At 35.2% G+C, this 14,552-nt stretch overlaps 1 protein-coding gene across 1 annotated transcript; it reads left to right on the forward strand.

The window, feature by feature from the left end:
* Window positions 1-253: 253 nt before the first annotated feature.
* LOC134277006 (neuralized-like protein 4) lies at window positions 254-12,515 on the forward strand (the record flags this gene model as incomplete). The annotated part of the gene is made up of 19 exons (XM_062759285.1): window positions 254-357; window positions 618-876; window positions 965-1,055; window positions 1,152-1,419; window positions 1,740-1,902; window positions 2,107-2,425; window positions 2,680-2,849; window positions 2,986-3,117; window positions 3,862-4,001; window positions 4,253-4,465; window positions 4,712-5,107; window positions 5,327-5,485; window positions 5,834-6,013; window positions 6,246-6,336; window positions 6,682-6,792; window positions 11,105-11,243; window positions 11,386-11,501; window positions 11,836-11,983; window positions 12,232-12,515. Coding segments are annotated over 19 exons (3,410 nt in total), but the record flags the coding sequence as incomplete, so codon positions are not given.
* Window positions 12,516-14,552: the final 2,037 nt, after the last annotated feature.

Here is a 14,552-nt window from a genome sequence, read left to right on the forward strand (position 1 = left end):
TATGGATGCTTTTTAATTTTAATGAGTTAAGTCAGTGCATTATTTTCTTAAATCAATAGTTTAGTCCAACATTGTCTTGTTTGTTAGTAATATATAGATGCTATATTATCTAATCAGAACTGTATGTGTTATAGTCGTGTGTAGAAGAAATGTTGATTTACAAGTGAGACAAATTCATGTTGTTTGATGAATACACAAACTGTATAAACCAGTAACCTAGATTTATATACACTGGTGATTACATTGTCTGTAGACCTGAATGTTGTAGGAACCATTATGATGAGTGGCTGTGGGATTCTGACCAATGGAAAGGGAACACGGAGGGAATACGGCATCTATAATCTGGACGAGTTAACAGTGAGTCCACACATTCATGTTACAGTTAGGGTGGAATTTATATTTGGAGTTCACCTGGGATACAATGGGCTCATTCCTCAGGCTACCTTTATTACTATCTACCTGTGTTTAATGATTTACATAAGATATTTTTATGGAGATGATTTAATGATAATCTGTATATTGTTCCTAAATCATATGTGCCACAATATAAGTTATTAATAAAATTCTAAATCCTTTTTTCTAAACAATATTTTATGTAATGATGTATAAATTGACAGGAGGGAGACAGAATTGGACTGATCAGGAAATCTAACGGACATCTACATTACTATATAAATGGAGAGGATCAGGGCGTGGCCTCTAACGAGACTCCGCCCACAATTTGGGGTGTGGTTGACCTCTATGGTATGGCTGTCAAGGTCAGCATCCTTGATCAGAATGACCCTAACTACCCTAACAACATTACCTCCCCTGTCCAGAGGGTGCGGAATGTGTTCAGACAATTCCCAGACATGTACGATGAAATTTCATCCGAAGGTAACACGTTCTTAAAAGTGACAAAGAATACAATGAATTACAGTAAGAGAAAAGAGTTCTAAATGAGATTATGTGAACAACTTTTCAGAAGCAGAACCTGTGGAGAGACTGTTGTTTCATACAAGATGTGGGTCACATGCTGCAGTCATCAATAACCAAAGAACAGCACACAGACCAAAGTTTGTTGAAAACAGACACTTTCTTACTAAATTCTGTATAATTCTCCATGAACATGCTGTATGATTTAGTAACTTTTTGATTTATTACATTGACAGCGCCCTAGATGACTTTAACAATGGTGTTGTTTTGACCAGTCGTCCACTCAGGCAAGAAGAATTATTTGAAGTTCACATTGACAAAATGGTGGACAAGTGGGCGGGATCAATAGAGATTGGGGTCACGCTTCACTCACCGAATGACCTTGACTTTCCCTCAACCATGACCAACATAAGGTCAGGGACCTGGATGATGACGGGTACAGGGGTAATGCACAACGGGACAACGGTCATTGATATGTACGGTCAGAATCTGGACAGACTGAAGGTCAGTCAGGAGGAAATGTACTTCATTGAATTTTAGTATTATTAGATATCTTCTAATGAAGATATATATTTTTGGGAAAGGAAAAAGATAATAAAAATCATCTAATGACAATAAACTTTAAATTAATGGTCAAGTTTAGTATATAATATGCTCGAGCAGACATTCGAAAGTAAATTGCCATTCGTTCTCTTTAATAAGGCTGAGAAGTTAAATTGATTGAAAGGAAATACATGTACAACCCTGCTTCCTTTTGTTTGTGAATATGTAGTTGACGTATAAATATAATATATAATTGTTTACTTAATTATCCTCTTCTACAGGCAGGAGACAGAGTTGGGGTCAAGAGGAGGGGGGATGGTAGTCTTCACTTCTATGTAAATGGAATTGATCAGGGTCAGGGGGCCACTGGGGTCCCTCCTAATGTGTACGGGGTAATTGATCTCTATGGACAGGCTGCACAGACCACTATAGTGGACCACTCAGGTAAATCTAGAGGATGTAGTATTGTTTATTCATAATAATTAGCATCTTTGCAGTTGCGGCATGTTTTCTAATTAGGGACAGTATATTCAAATAATCAGTTGATTCATATGCAGTGATCATGTCAAAAGTCAACACCTCTGATTCATGGGATTGGATAATAGTGATGTAATCCGTAACTTGATTTCGTCTGTCTTCCAAACACAGATCCCCTGTCTCCTGATGCTGATTCCTGCAGTGCCAGCGACTCAGAGGAACTCAGATTTCATCATATTCACGGACAGAATTCTACCATAACAAACAATGGTCGTACCTGTTTGCGGCCCAATGCCACGGGGGAGTTTAATGATGCCATCATCATGAGCAGTCGCCCCTTGAAGGATAATGAATTGTTTGAAGTCATTATAGAAAAGATGGTGGACCGATGGTCAGGGTCGTTAGAGGCAGGTGTAACATTAATAAAGCCAGAGGAACTGGAGTTCCCAAACACAATGACAGATATCGTGTATGACACATGGATGCTCAGGTATTTAGCTCATCTGTCTGCTTGGTTCATATGTAATAAAAAAAAGTCTCTTTAAAAAATTTTTAATACCGTAAATTATACAATGATCAAAAATTGAAAGTGACTTTAAAAATTGCAATAATGTAATGTTATTACCAGAGTTTTTAAAAAAAGATATTATTTGATAGTACAGTTAAATGAGACTTTCAATCTTTCAAAATGATGTGCATTATTAGGATAATTTTGTTCATTTTCTATGATATTCTTTATTTTAGTGGAGCAGCCATAATGCAGGATGGCTCTACGATCAGGAACGGTTATCCCCTGGACCTGGACGCCGTGACTGTGGGTTGTAGAATCGGGATCATGCGGTGCTCTGATGGCACTCTACACTACTTCCTGAACGGATCCGATCAGGGCCCCGCCTGTATAGATGTCCCACATGGTAAGTCAAATCACTTGGTCACGTAGTTTTACAGGGGAAATCTAGTTTGTAGGTAAGACTATTTTTCTTTATGCTTTTTAGTACTTTATAGTTTTGTTTCCACTTGCAATACATAATTTCCTGTATTTGTTTTTAGGTGTGTACGCTGTAATAGACCTATATGGACAGTGTGCTCAGGTTTCGATCACCAGTGGATCAGGAGTGTATCCATCTGCAGACAATAATCTCTTACATTCAGATCAGGCCATTATGTCTCCCTCATCGTCAGGTAACAAAAGTACTTATTATACTTTCATGTTAAATACTAAAATCTGATTGGTTTAGACGCAGGTAACAATCCGTTCGATTACCCTGAGCCTTAGCAACACACGTGACAACGGGTAACACAACGGTAATGCCACATGCGTGGAAATTATGCGCGTACGGTTCACCGTAGAATTCTCAAAACGTCAGTTGCGCGTTTGAAAGAACCGGAATTAACTTGACGTCAATAAAAGCTTGCGTCCGATATAGCTTACTTGAAAACAACAAACGACAGACGATACATGCTTGCGAGTGTAGGAAACATGCTTGCGAGCCAGAAATAACGAAACTTTATATGATAAATGACTCGAATTCGAGTATCAAACAAACAGTAAGGAGATTAGTGAACCGGTGAGTGTGAAAGCTTTCTATACATGAACGTAAAGACGATCGACGGTTATTTTTTGCTGACGTCCTAAATCAATAAGACATTCAGTATAATAAAATAAATGGTGCCTGTTTTGTAGGGTAACATTTGAAATTGACACCCCTCGGAAAACCATTGTCAACCTCCGCTGACGCGTCGGTTGACAATGGTTTTCCTTGGGGTGTCAATTTAAAATGTTACCCTACAAAACAGGCACCATTTATATAATGTCATCTCCTAGATCAAGCACTGATCAATGTCCCTTGTTTTACAGTTCATTTGTCAAACTTTATATTTAGTGGTAAAAATTTTCTGATGTATTCTCTTTTCTGATTGTTTCAGAGGTGTCTCATCGATTCAGTTTGTGTTGTGGTAAAAACATTACAATAAAGAACAATAGTTGTACAACAGCTCGGTCTACAGGCTACAATAATGCCATTGTGTTTAGTTCGGATCCTCTGAAGAGGGATGAGATGTTTGAGGTAAATCCTTAGTTTAACTGAGTTGTTGTAAAGTTTATTAGACGACAGATCATTTATATCTTGTATAAATAATAGTATTGTAATAATTAAATTTGCTCTTGACTCAAAATTTTCTTTTAGGGGGAATTTCCAAGATGTGAAAATTTTTATTAATACATGTACATGTAGAGACATTGTACATTTTTTGCTAGGTATTTTGCTACAAATGTACACTACATTCTTTTAAATAAGTTTACCTATATTGTTTACAGGTGAGAATTGACCAGGTATGTCGAGTGTGGTCAGGGTCACTACACATTGGACTGACCACTCTGGCCATATCAGACACCACCTCATCCTCCGTCATCCCAGCATCTGCCCTAGAAATGACCTCTAAACTGACCTGGCTAATAACGGGGTCAGAGGTCAGGAAAAACGGATTTGTTATCAAGGAGAATTACGCACCAGCTCTAGAGAGACTTGAGGTAAAATTCCCATTGGTTTAAGGGAGGTCACTGCATTTAATTATTGAAAATTGTGAACAGATTGTGTAGAATATAAACTATAAAGCCATCTTTAGTATTCCATGGAATATTAGGTCTTCTGTACATAAAATATTAAGCACTGTATGAAATTTCATGTATGAAATTAAAATCTAATATTTGATTTGGTGTATTTTATTATGTAAGTAGGATTTGGCTATCTGTAGCTTATTTTTCTGCTTGTTACAGGTTGGGAATCTCGTGGGCATTCGTCGAGTCTCGGACGGTACACTTCATCTGTACATTAACGGGGAGGATATGGGGGTGGCAGCCTCCAACATCCCTAAGAACGTGTTCGTGGTGATTGACCTTTACGGTCCAGTGGAGATGATCTCGATCACCAGTAGTTGTTCCTGGGACGCCTCTTTGATGGCTAGTCAGCAGTCTCAGTCGGTCATGTCAGAGTTAGCCGAGGCCGCAGACCTAGATACAGAGGAGGAATACCCCAATACGCTAGGATTCCATGTCAACCACGGTAAAAATATCATGTTGAGTAATGGTGGACTGACAGCAGAGAGAACGGAAAGTTACAACCAGGGACTGATTGTCACAAGTCAACCACTACACAAAAACCAAATGTTCCAGGTATTGCCATACATTCACCATTGAGATATATGTCAAGTACTAATACTTTTTGATACCATAACTGACTAGCGATATCATTCTATAAGTAAAGCATTCTGAGCCTTTGAAATGCAAAATTCAGATTCGTGGGATACTGAAATCTCCCTTCTTGCATGTTGTGTACCTTGCTGATAATAATGACTGGTAAATTTATGATGAAACTCGTTTGACTTTACACAGGTGCGGGTTGGACACCTGACTCCCCGCTGGAGCTTCTCTCTGATGATTGGTGTGCTGGGATTCCCTCCAGATAAGTACACCTTCCCGGTCTCCTCCATGTCTATAAAGAAGTCCTGTATCATGATCCAGGGTAGCGCGGTGTACAACTCGGGGTGCAAGGCAAGTTCTATTTTGTAGAGAGAGAGAGATTCAGAAAGCTTTCTCTTATAGGACTGTAAGTCTGACAGAAGATAAAAAGAATAAAAACTTCAAATTTATGATGGCTCATTAGAAAATATAAATTTTAAGATTGGCTCCATAATAAATTCATTTTGCTAATTAGTCATCTTGAATTTGAAGTTTTTTCTTTCTATCTTCTGTCAGACTGTTCAGTTTATTTGGTAAAAATCTGGTTGTGATGAAAATTTTTCAGAACAAGGTTAATTTTAGGCAAAAATAAAGATGATGTTTTCTGTTTGATAATTTTTTTTTATATTTATTGAAGTCGTCTCATTTTGGATGTTGTAGGTAAAAGAGAATTATGGTCCAAATCTAGATGAGCTACAAGTAGGTCATGTGATTGGGATAATGGTTGATGAAGAGTCCAATCTTCACCTGTTTTTCAATGGCGTGGATCAGGGTGTAGCTGCCAGGGACGTACCAGGCTCCTGTTATGGAGTGGTGGATCTTTATGGGAAATGCGACAAGGTAAAATAGCAAGAAGGGCAGAACAGCTAGTTTAAAAAAAAATCCATTAAGAACAAGTTTACTCATTGATTCAGTAGCTCACTATTTTGGACAGAAAACTTTTGAAGATTTTCCCACAATGTCAGTTAAATCTTTTTCATATTTGCACTTACAAGATTTAAAGAAAATATATCTATACACATGCAGGTATATACATGGGAATTCTTCTTATAACTTAATGCTGGTGTTTCAGGTGACAGTAGTTCCAAATGTGGACAGCAGTGAATCTCCTGAACCAAAACATAAAGATAAGGAGAAAGCAGAGAAGGAAGACATTGAAGAAGGTGGGGGATTTCTTGGGAAGAACGAGAACTGGATAAAGTGATCCAGTTTAATTATAAATGGTTTAAGAGATATTCAGTACAAATCATTACAAGTGCAGGACTTTTACATGGAAAAAAGGTAGATCAAAATTTAAATGAAGGACTTAATTTCTTGCATGGGAAGTGGCATCATTTATGATGGATTACTAGATGTGTTAAGAAAAAAAAAAACACACATCATTTTCACTGTATATGTTTACAAACCAAGAATAATAGGAAATCAAATGTCACATATGCCTCTAACACTACAAAAACCATGTTTCACTTCCTTAGAAAAGTAAGACTTTTTCATTCTCTTTTAATCAGTGATGAAAGAAAAGAACAGTCCAAGTGAGACCATCTTGGGTAGTGTTGTGATTCGGCCGTGTGAGTATGCCAAGACCTGCTCTAAGGTCAGGAGCCTGATGGGTATACCTGGTAAGTAACACACAGGGAGAATTACAGGTGTTCTGTCTTAATTAATAAACTTCACTTGTATCAGAAATACCATTTCCTGTCTAGTATTCCAACAGTATGTTATCAGAGATAAACTGTTACCACTTTCTATGGAGAGAAATTTTATATTAGGCTCAGATAGTCTGGTCCTGATTTTTAAAAAGAAGGCTAGAAATAACTTCTAACGGCAAATAATTATTATTTGGTCCAGCATAGTTTTTTAACCTATTTCTAGTATGCTGAATCCGAAAAAATATGCTGGCCTTCATGAAAATGGCGTTAAAGAGGTCAAAATGGCGATTCAAAATGGCGGATTTCAAATTTTCTCTTAATATCGTTCAAAATGGAGATGTAATGAGTGAATATCTAACTGGGTGTAATAAAAGTATAAAAATTATAATAGGATGCTAAAATTGTTAGTTAAACTCAGAAAATTTAGTCGTTTCTACACTTAATTCCAATTTTCTCTGATTTTTTTGTCTATTGTTTCTATATTCTTCTTTGTTCAGGATTTTACATTTGCAAATATCCATTCACTGCAGATTTATATTTTTCCCTCTACATCTCACTATTCTACAATTGAGTGATAGTGCAACTGTAAGTTAAAAGTCAAAATGGCGATTCAAAATGGCGGATATTCATCTTTTTCTTCAAATTATTTCATTCTTAATGTCGTTTACATATGAGAAAGGATTTGTGAATATTTTACTGAGCGTATTACAACTATGTAAAATGACAATAGAACACTAATTTGATCACTTTAAATAGGAAAATTTAGTCGTTAAATTTCAAAATTGTTAATTAGCTCAAAATAGCAATTTAAATGACGTCTTATACACTCAAATTTCGTAAAATACCCAAACTGCTCAATTCTGGTTCGTTTTGCAGAAAAAAAAAATTACAGTTTTTTTTTTTATTTATGAAATAATGTTCAAATATGCAATGAAAGTTGGAGGATATTTTTGTTAATGACTTAGGATTTTTATAACATGGATTTTTCTTTAATTACTTCTATTGATAAGATAGATTTTTGACGACAATTCCGAAGACATTCTACCTTTTATCTGTCTCACCATGCTTCTTCATATAAAAAGTAAATAATATCACACAATAATTGCTGTTTTGAGGACAATATGAAAATTAAACTACCCCAAGAGCACTATTCCCCGAGCATTAAGGCGAGTTAACATTCAGTTGTTGGAAATTCTTGATCTATTTTTAGTCCAGTGTAGGAAAAAAAGTTTAATAAATGTTCAGATGTAGTGTAACATAACTTAGTATGATTTTAAAATGATTGACCACGATCAATTATAGGGCTAGTAATTGTTACATATTATGAATTTGAATATATTATGATATCCAAATATAAACATATATATTAAGAATTATCAGCATAATATACGTAAACCATAAATTTTCTTGATTGTCCAGCTCTGATTCTGTATCCCTTCATTTGCATTTTGTTATTCTCAGTCAAAAATAAAACTGCATTCTAAAATATTTCATGCTGTGAACGGATAATTTTGTATTGAATAGTGTACATAAATTTAAAAATTTTGAAATTTACAAAAATCTGAAAGAAGAAAATGTTTGTGTTCAATCCCCCCTCGATTCTTGATAAACCTTACACTATCCTAACAAAGAAGTGTGGATCAAGTTCCCTTGTAAAGTTCTTGAAGTGTTCAAAAAAAAATTTGTTTTCAAGAGAAGTGTTGACTAGATCGAAATCAGGAATTGCTTAGGTCTAATGATACGAAAGCTTGTAAGTGATAGGAATCACGAGGAATCTGCAGGCGCTCTTAAATTGCATAATTTTACAACTTTTCTCACCAAAATATGCACACAATGTCATTTCAGATGATCAAGTTTGAGAATTTTTTGCAAATAGAATGTCCTTTCTACTCTAAAAGACAACAAAAGCTATACGAGGTCACAAAATAAAAAGCTACATGTCTTGAATATCAGAGATTTTTTTAATAATCCCGCTTGAAAAGCGGGAGGGTAAACAGCAATCGGTACAGACTAATCGGTGTATGTCCGTCCGTCTGTTACGCTTTGAGGTATCCATCTCTTATTCGCAACTCCTCTAATACCACTGAATGAAATTTGATGAAACTTTCACAGAATCTTTATTACATTATATTGCCATAGCTGCAGAACTGTAGCTCTCCGAAAATTTATATTGACAGACCGGAGAGCTACAGTGCCGTCCATTCAAAAAACTGTATATCTATTGCGCACGAAAATGTGCGCTGTTTCTCGATTTATTTTTTAAGACTGTCATCTCAAAATATTACTAACCAAGTGTTCCTAACACATTCTTCCACTGTTTCCAGAACAAAACATTCCTTACAATCGTTTTTCATAGCCCTCCTGGACCTTAAATTGAGATCGTCGTAAATTTCGCCTGTTTATACTGCCATTTTTGGTTTGCAAGATGATTCGGTCCAATGCGCTTCGTACCGATGTAAACTACGAGATTAACTGGTATAGGAGTAGTGACTTTTTTGAAATCTAGCTTTTTTGCAATTGAGGTAAGAATTTGCAAGAAATAATCCAGAACCGAGCGCACTTTTTTGTGCGCAATTTTTTCAATGGGTGGCACTGTAGCTCTCCGGTCTGTCACTATATATTTTTCCGGAGAGCTACAGTTCTGCAGCTAATATTACCATTGTGACCTCCTATTTTACTTTTTGATCCGACACATATTTTTGGTTTCCCAAAGCAAAACATGGACACTGTCATTATATTCAAATGGGAGACCGAGGTATCACTTAGTGAGCTAATTGCTCTCAGTATTCTAGTTCATTTTGCATACGGTTTTGGAAAACAAAATAGACTTTTAACATTTGAACATAAATGTGTTAATCCTTGAGTGTTGGTTGATTGATTGTATATTGTTTAACGCCGAGTCTGCAATTTTTCAGCCATGTTTTGGCGGACTATCAGTTTAAATAATCGGTTTTAGAAGGATTTTGGTTTCTCTGGCGGCCCCCAGTGAGCTTACTCTTTTTCGAACTCCAGAGAAACGATCTTTTACATGCCAAGGGGGTTATCATCCTTGACCCGGGACACCATTTTACTTGAGTGTTGAAAATACCAAACTTCTGATGACAGACTGAAACATATATCAAATAAATCTGGAATAGGAGATGTTAGAGGTTAATACTAAGTTGTCATAAGTGCTAAAAAGCTAGAACAAAGTGTTTAATGAAATCGGTCAAGAATTTCTTCAGTTATTAGGTGGTGTGCCAAGGGATGTTGAGGTAAAAGTGCGAGTTGATAATGACAGGATTTGGAAACTCTTAAGTCGAGTTTGTTTTAACTATTTCCAGAAGAAATGAACCTTTTCAAGTATTTTGTTCATAATGAATGGACTTATCAATATACTATATATATATATATATATATATATATATATATATATATATATATATATATATATATATATATATATATATATATATATATAAAACAAACTGTAATGTATTTTCTGCAAAACGAACCAGAATTAAGCAGTTTCTACGAAATTCGATTGTATCAGACGTCATTTTGAATCGCCATTTTGAGCTAATTGATTAACACATTTCAAATTTAAACGACTAAATTTTCCGATTGAAAGTGATCAAATAAGTGTTCTGTTGGCATTTTACATAGTTGTAATACGCTCAGTAAGATATACACAATTCCTTTCTCCTATGTAAACGACATTAAGAAATAATTTAAAATTAAAAAATGATGAATATATATCCGCCATTTTGAATCGCCATTAAGACTTTTAACTTACAGCTGTGCCATCATTCAGTTGTAGAATAGTGAGATGCAGAAGAAAAATTACAAATCTGCAGTGTATGGATATTTGTAAATGTAAAATCCTGAACAAAGCGGAATAAACAACAATAGACCAAAAAATCAGAGAAAATTCGAATTAAGTGTAGAAACGACTAAATTTTCTGAGTTAAACTAACAATGTTAGCATTCTGTTTTTATTTTTATACTTGAATTACACTCAGTGAGATATTCACACATTATTTCTCCTTTTTGAACGATATTAAGAGAAAATTAGAAAAATTGGATGTCCGCCATTTTGAATCGCCATTTTGACCTCTTTAATGCCATTTTCATGCAGGCCAGCATATTTTTTCGGATTCAGCATACTCGAAATAGGTTAAAAAACTATGCTGGACCAAATAATAATTATTTGCCGTTAGAAGTATTTTTTTCGATAAATCGGACCAGACTAAGATAGATACATGTATTTAGACTGTACACTTCCTGGACACTCCAATTTCAGAGGGATTTTTCCAAGAACAGCAGATGACGTGTTACTGCGAGTCTTGCCATAAACTGAGGTCGGAGGATCTGTATCTTAGGAGGGGGGAGCCACCCAGGGAGTATGCGGTGCCCCTGGGGTGGTGCCGATATATTCTCAAGTGAGTCTCACTAAGTCATCAAACTTAACCAAAATATTGAATTTACTAGATACACATGTTTTGTGAAAGTATCATTATACATTAAGTTCATGTACATCATTGAATATAAATGTCATATGGTAAATGTTATTCTAAATTGTAGACAACGCCAGAAAGCGCCGTCTTTTGTGGCGTCTGACAAGTGGCATGTGGCGTATTATGGTACACAGCTCGAGGTCCTCAGAAAAATCCTGGATACTGGGGATATACACACCTGTAGTGAGTACAGTTACAACCTTATCTGAAAGTGGTCTTATTAATTAAAACAAGATCAACTTCAATTAATCTGTTTGTCAGGCTTCAGAAACCAATCATTTCAAACATGTTTGAGGAAAACTTTCATAAATTTATATCTGTATGAAAATAAAAAAAAAAAAATGAACAGTTCCAATAAAAGAGGATCAATGAATTTTTTTCAAATTTACATATGCATTTACCTGTGTGTCATATTCTTAGTATATTATCAGCTGTTGTTTACCACAAACTGATTGATGTATTGAATATGAACTGCCTGATGTAACCCTTTTGATGTTAGAGAGGTTTATGTTTGTAGATGATCAGATGGGAGGAGGTAGTACTCTGCTACCTCAGTCAGTACCATTCACGGAGAAATCCCGTCCCGACAGTTCTAGTCTCAGACAAATTCTAATGTCTCCCACCATACGATACATAGGATGTAACGAGTTCTCACCCAAATTCAAGTAAGTCTCAGAAAAATTCTCATGTCTCCTAACAGGTCTTTTGTGGGCTTAGTGCTTACTGTACTTGTAGTTTTTTTTTTTTTTTATAAATCCTGGGATATACTCATGAAATTACATCAAAATAAAATACACAATATATAGTAATTCCAATATAATTTTAATCATATAATGTACATGTCATAGAACCACATATAAATATAGATTTAGGTCCATTACAAATACACTGTACATGTATGTTATATTTCCAGGTTACTGGAGCCGAGAACCAAGAGGACATTCCATGTTCGTGTAGCATTTCAGGTTTGGTTAAAGCCTGGCTCTTATAAAGTAGGACCTCAGAGTCTTGGGCTCAATGAACAAATAGATCCACAATTCTCCAACAATGAGTTAGAGTGGGCCACAAAGGAGAGAGGATCAGTACTGTTACATGGACTGCTTATCAAAATAGAAAACTTATAGACATGACTCCACATGTAGAAACTCAGAATCACTTCATGTTGGTCGTTTTACATGATGGTGTTTGTTTAGTCAATATAAATCAAGTACAGTTTCCTGTTTTTGCTACAGGTTGTATACATTATAAAAGACTAATATAGAGTATCAAAATCTTTGTTTTAATTTCAAAGAAGGGAATAAGTGTGGACTGTTAGTCAAATTCTTTTTGTTCTGAATTCAAATATTTTTCTTAATTCTAACTGTGCTGATTGGACACTACATGTATAAGAACATACCAATATTTTTTTTTACAAGGACAATTTTTTAAAGAATTCAAAATTATTTGAATCAATTTGTCCATACCTCAATTTTTGACGTAAAAACATTGTATTTGTTTAAACAAAGATTCCTAAAGCAGGGGTAATAAATTATATAAATGTAAATAGTTGTGCAGTTCACTCCTATTTCCTGACCTGTAAATCCATGGATAACTTTACAATCCATGAAAATATGCTTCAGATTTACATTTTTTTTTCAGTATGAGATAAAATTTTAGAATCTACAGACTTTAATCCTAATGTTTGCACTGTTTTGTTATATTTTTGTTGTTTTGCTTTTATTTATAATACAGATTTTTCAATAACATTAAGTATTTATTGTTAAGCTCTTTGATTCACAAAGAGTAGGAAGTGCTAGACTGTGTGTATGAATTGTTCTAATAATATGAATGAATGTATGAGAATAAGATATTGTGAGGTGTTGTTGTTTATTTGTGTATCCTGGAATTCTGTGTGAATTAATAGTAACACCTCAAAACCCTTACAGTTACAGTTTTGTTCCAAGTCTAACTTAAAAGTACAATGCATGTATACATGTAATACTGCTGGATGTTAAAAAAGCCCAGCCAAATTTTTAATATGAACTAACAACAATTTTTTATACTGTGTGACTGTCAAATGACTTTCACACATGATTCATAGAAATATAGTTCTACATTACTTTGTATGTTAGTAGTCATACTTGTTTTACAACTTACATTAACTGTTTGCATGGATAAAATTCATGATATTGATGAGTATATGTTCATTTCCTTGTCAGAAAACTTACATTCACTTGTACTTTGTCATTGGCATTGATCTCAATCCAAATCCATTTTTTGTGTGTATATGTCTGTAAGACTCCAAAGTGCGATGGTAACGCCAATGTCCGATGGTCTCGCCAAACCCCGATGGCTCACCGTCTTTACGGACTCTAAAGTCCGATGGTCACACTGAAGTCCGATGGCTCGTTTCTTATGAGACACGTTAACGTTTAAGTGCGATGGTCTGATACGCCAAGGTCCGATGGTTGAAAGAACAATCAACGTTTAATGACGTCATAATAGTCCGACGTCATGACGTTGCCCTGCATTCAAATTCCATTGATTCAGTATTCGTCTCCATACAATTGTACAGATTTTGTTTATTGTTTTTGCCCACCAGAGGTATTAGGGTTAGTCCTTGTACGCAATTTGACTGATAAGGGTTACTTTTTGAACGCAAATATGTTTCTTCGAACCCATCCGAGAGATTAGGGGTTAGTCCTCGCGCACCATTGGACTTATTTGGATCAGCCCTGCAACTACCCAAGATATTTAGATTATAGAGTTGTTACGCGTTTTTTGACTGATAAATGTTAGTATTGTACCTATATCCAAAAGATGAGGGTTAGTCTTATAGTTTGTATCTATGATGTTTTGTATTTTTTTTTTTTTTTTAAATTGGTACTTGGCATCGAGCGGCATCGCAGTTTGGCACAGCAGTACTGTGACGTCATAAACGTTAATTGTTTTCTGCACCGTCGGATTTTGGTGTGTCAAACCATCGTGGTTTGGCGCAGACCATCGGACTTTGGTGTGACCATCGGACTTTGGGAGTCCCATCACACTTTTGGAGTCCTTACATGTCTATGAATGCATGTTTACTCCACAGTGAATAAAAATGAAGAAAAATTGAAGTCTTCCTATTGTTTTTTTTCTAAATTCTATCAATATGAAAAAAATGTTTAAATGAAATTGCTTTCATATAAATAAAAGGGCTAATAAACTTTACCAGCTTCCATTAAATGCAGTATGAATATATTTTCTACAAGTGAA

The sequence above is a fragment of the Saccostrea cucullata genome, unplaced genomic scaffold (assembly GCF_032062105.1).
Source record: "Saccostrea cucullata isolate Sc308-1 unplaced genomic scaffold, CSIRO_AGI_Scuc_v1 ctg7144, whole genome shotgun sequence".
NCBI classification, from domain to species: Eukaryota; Metazoa; Mollusca; class Bivalvia; order Ostreida; family Ostreidae; genus Saccostrea; species Saccostrea cuccullata.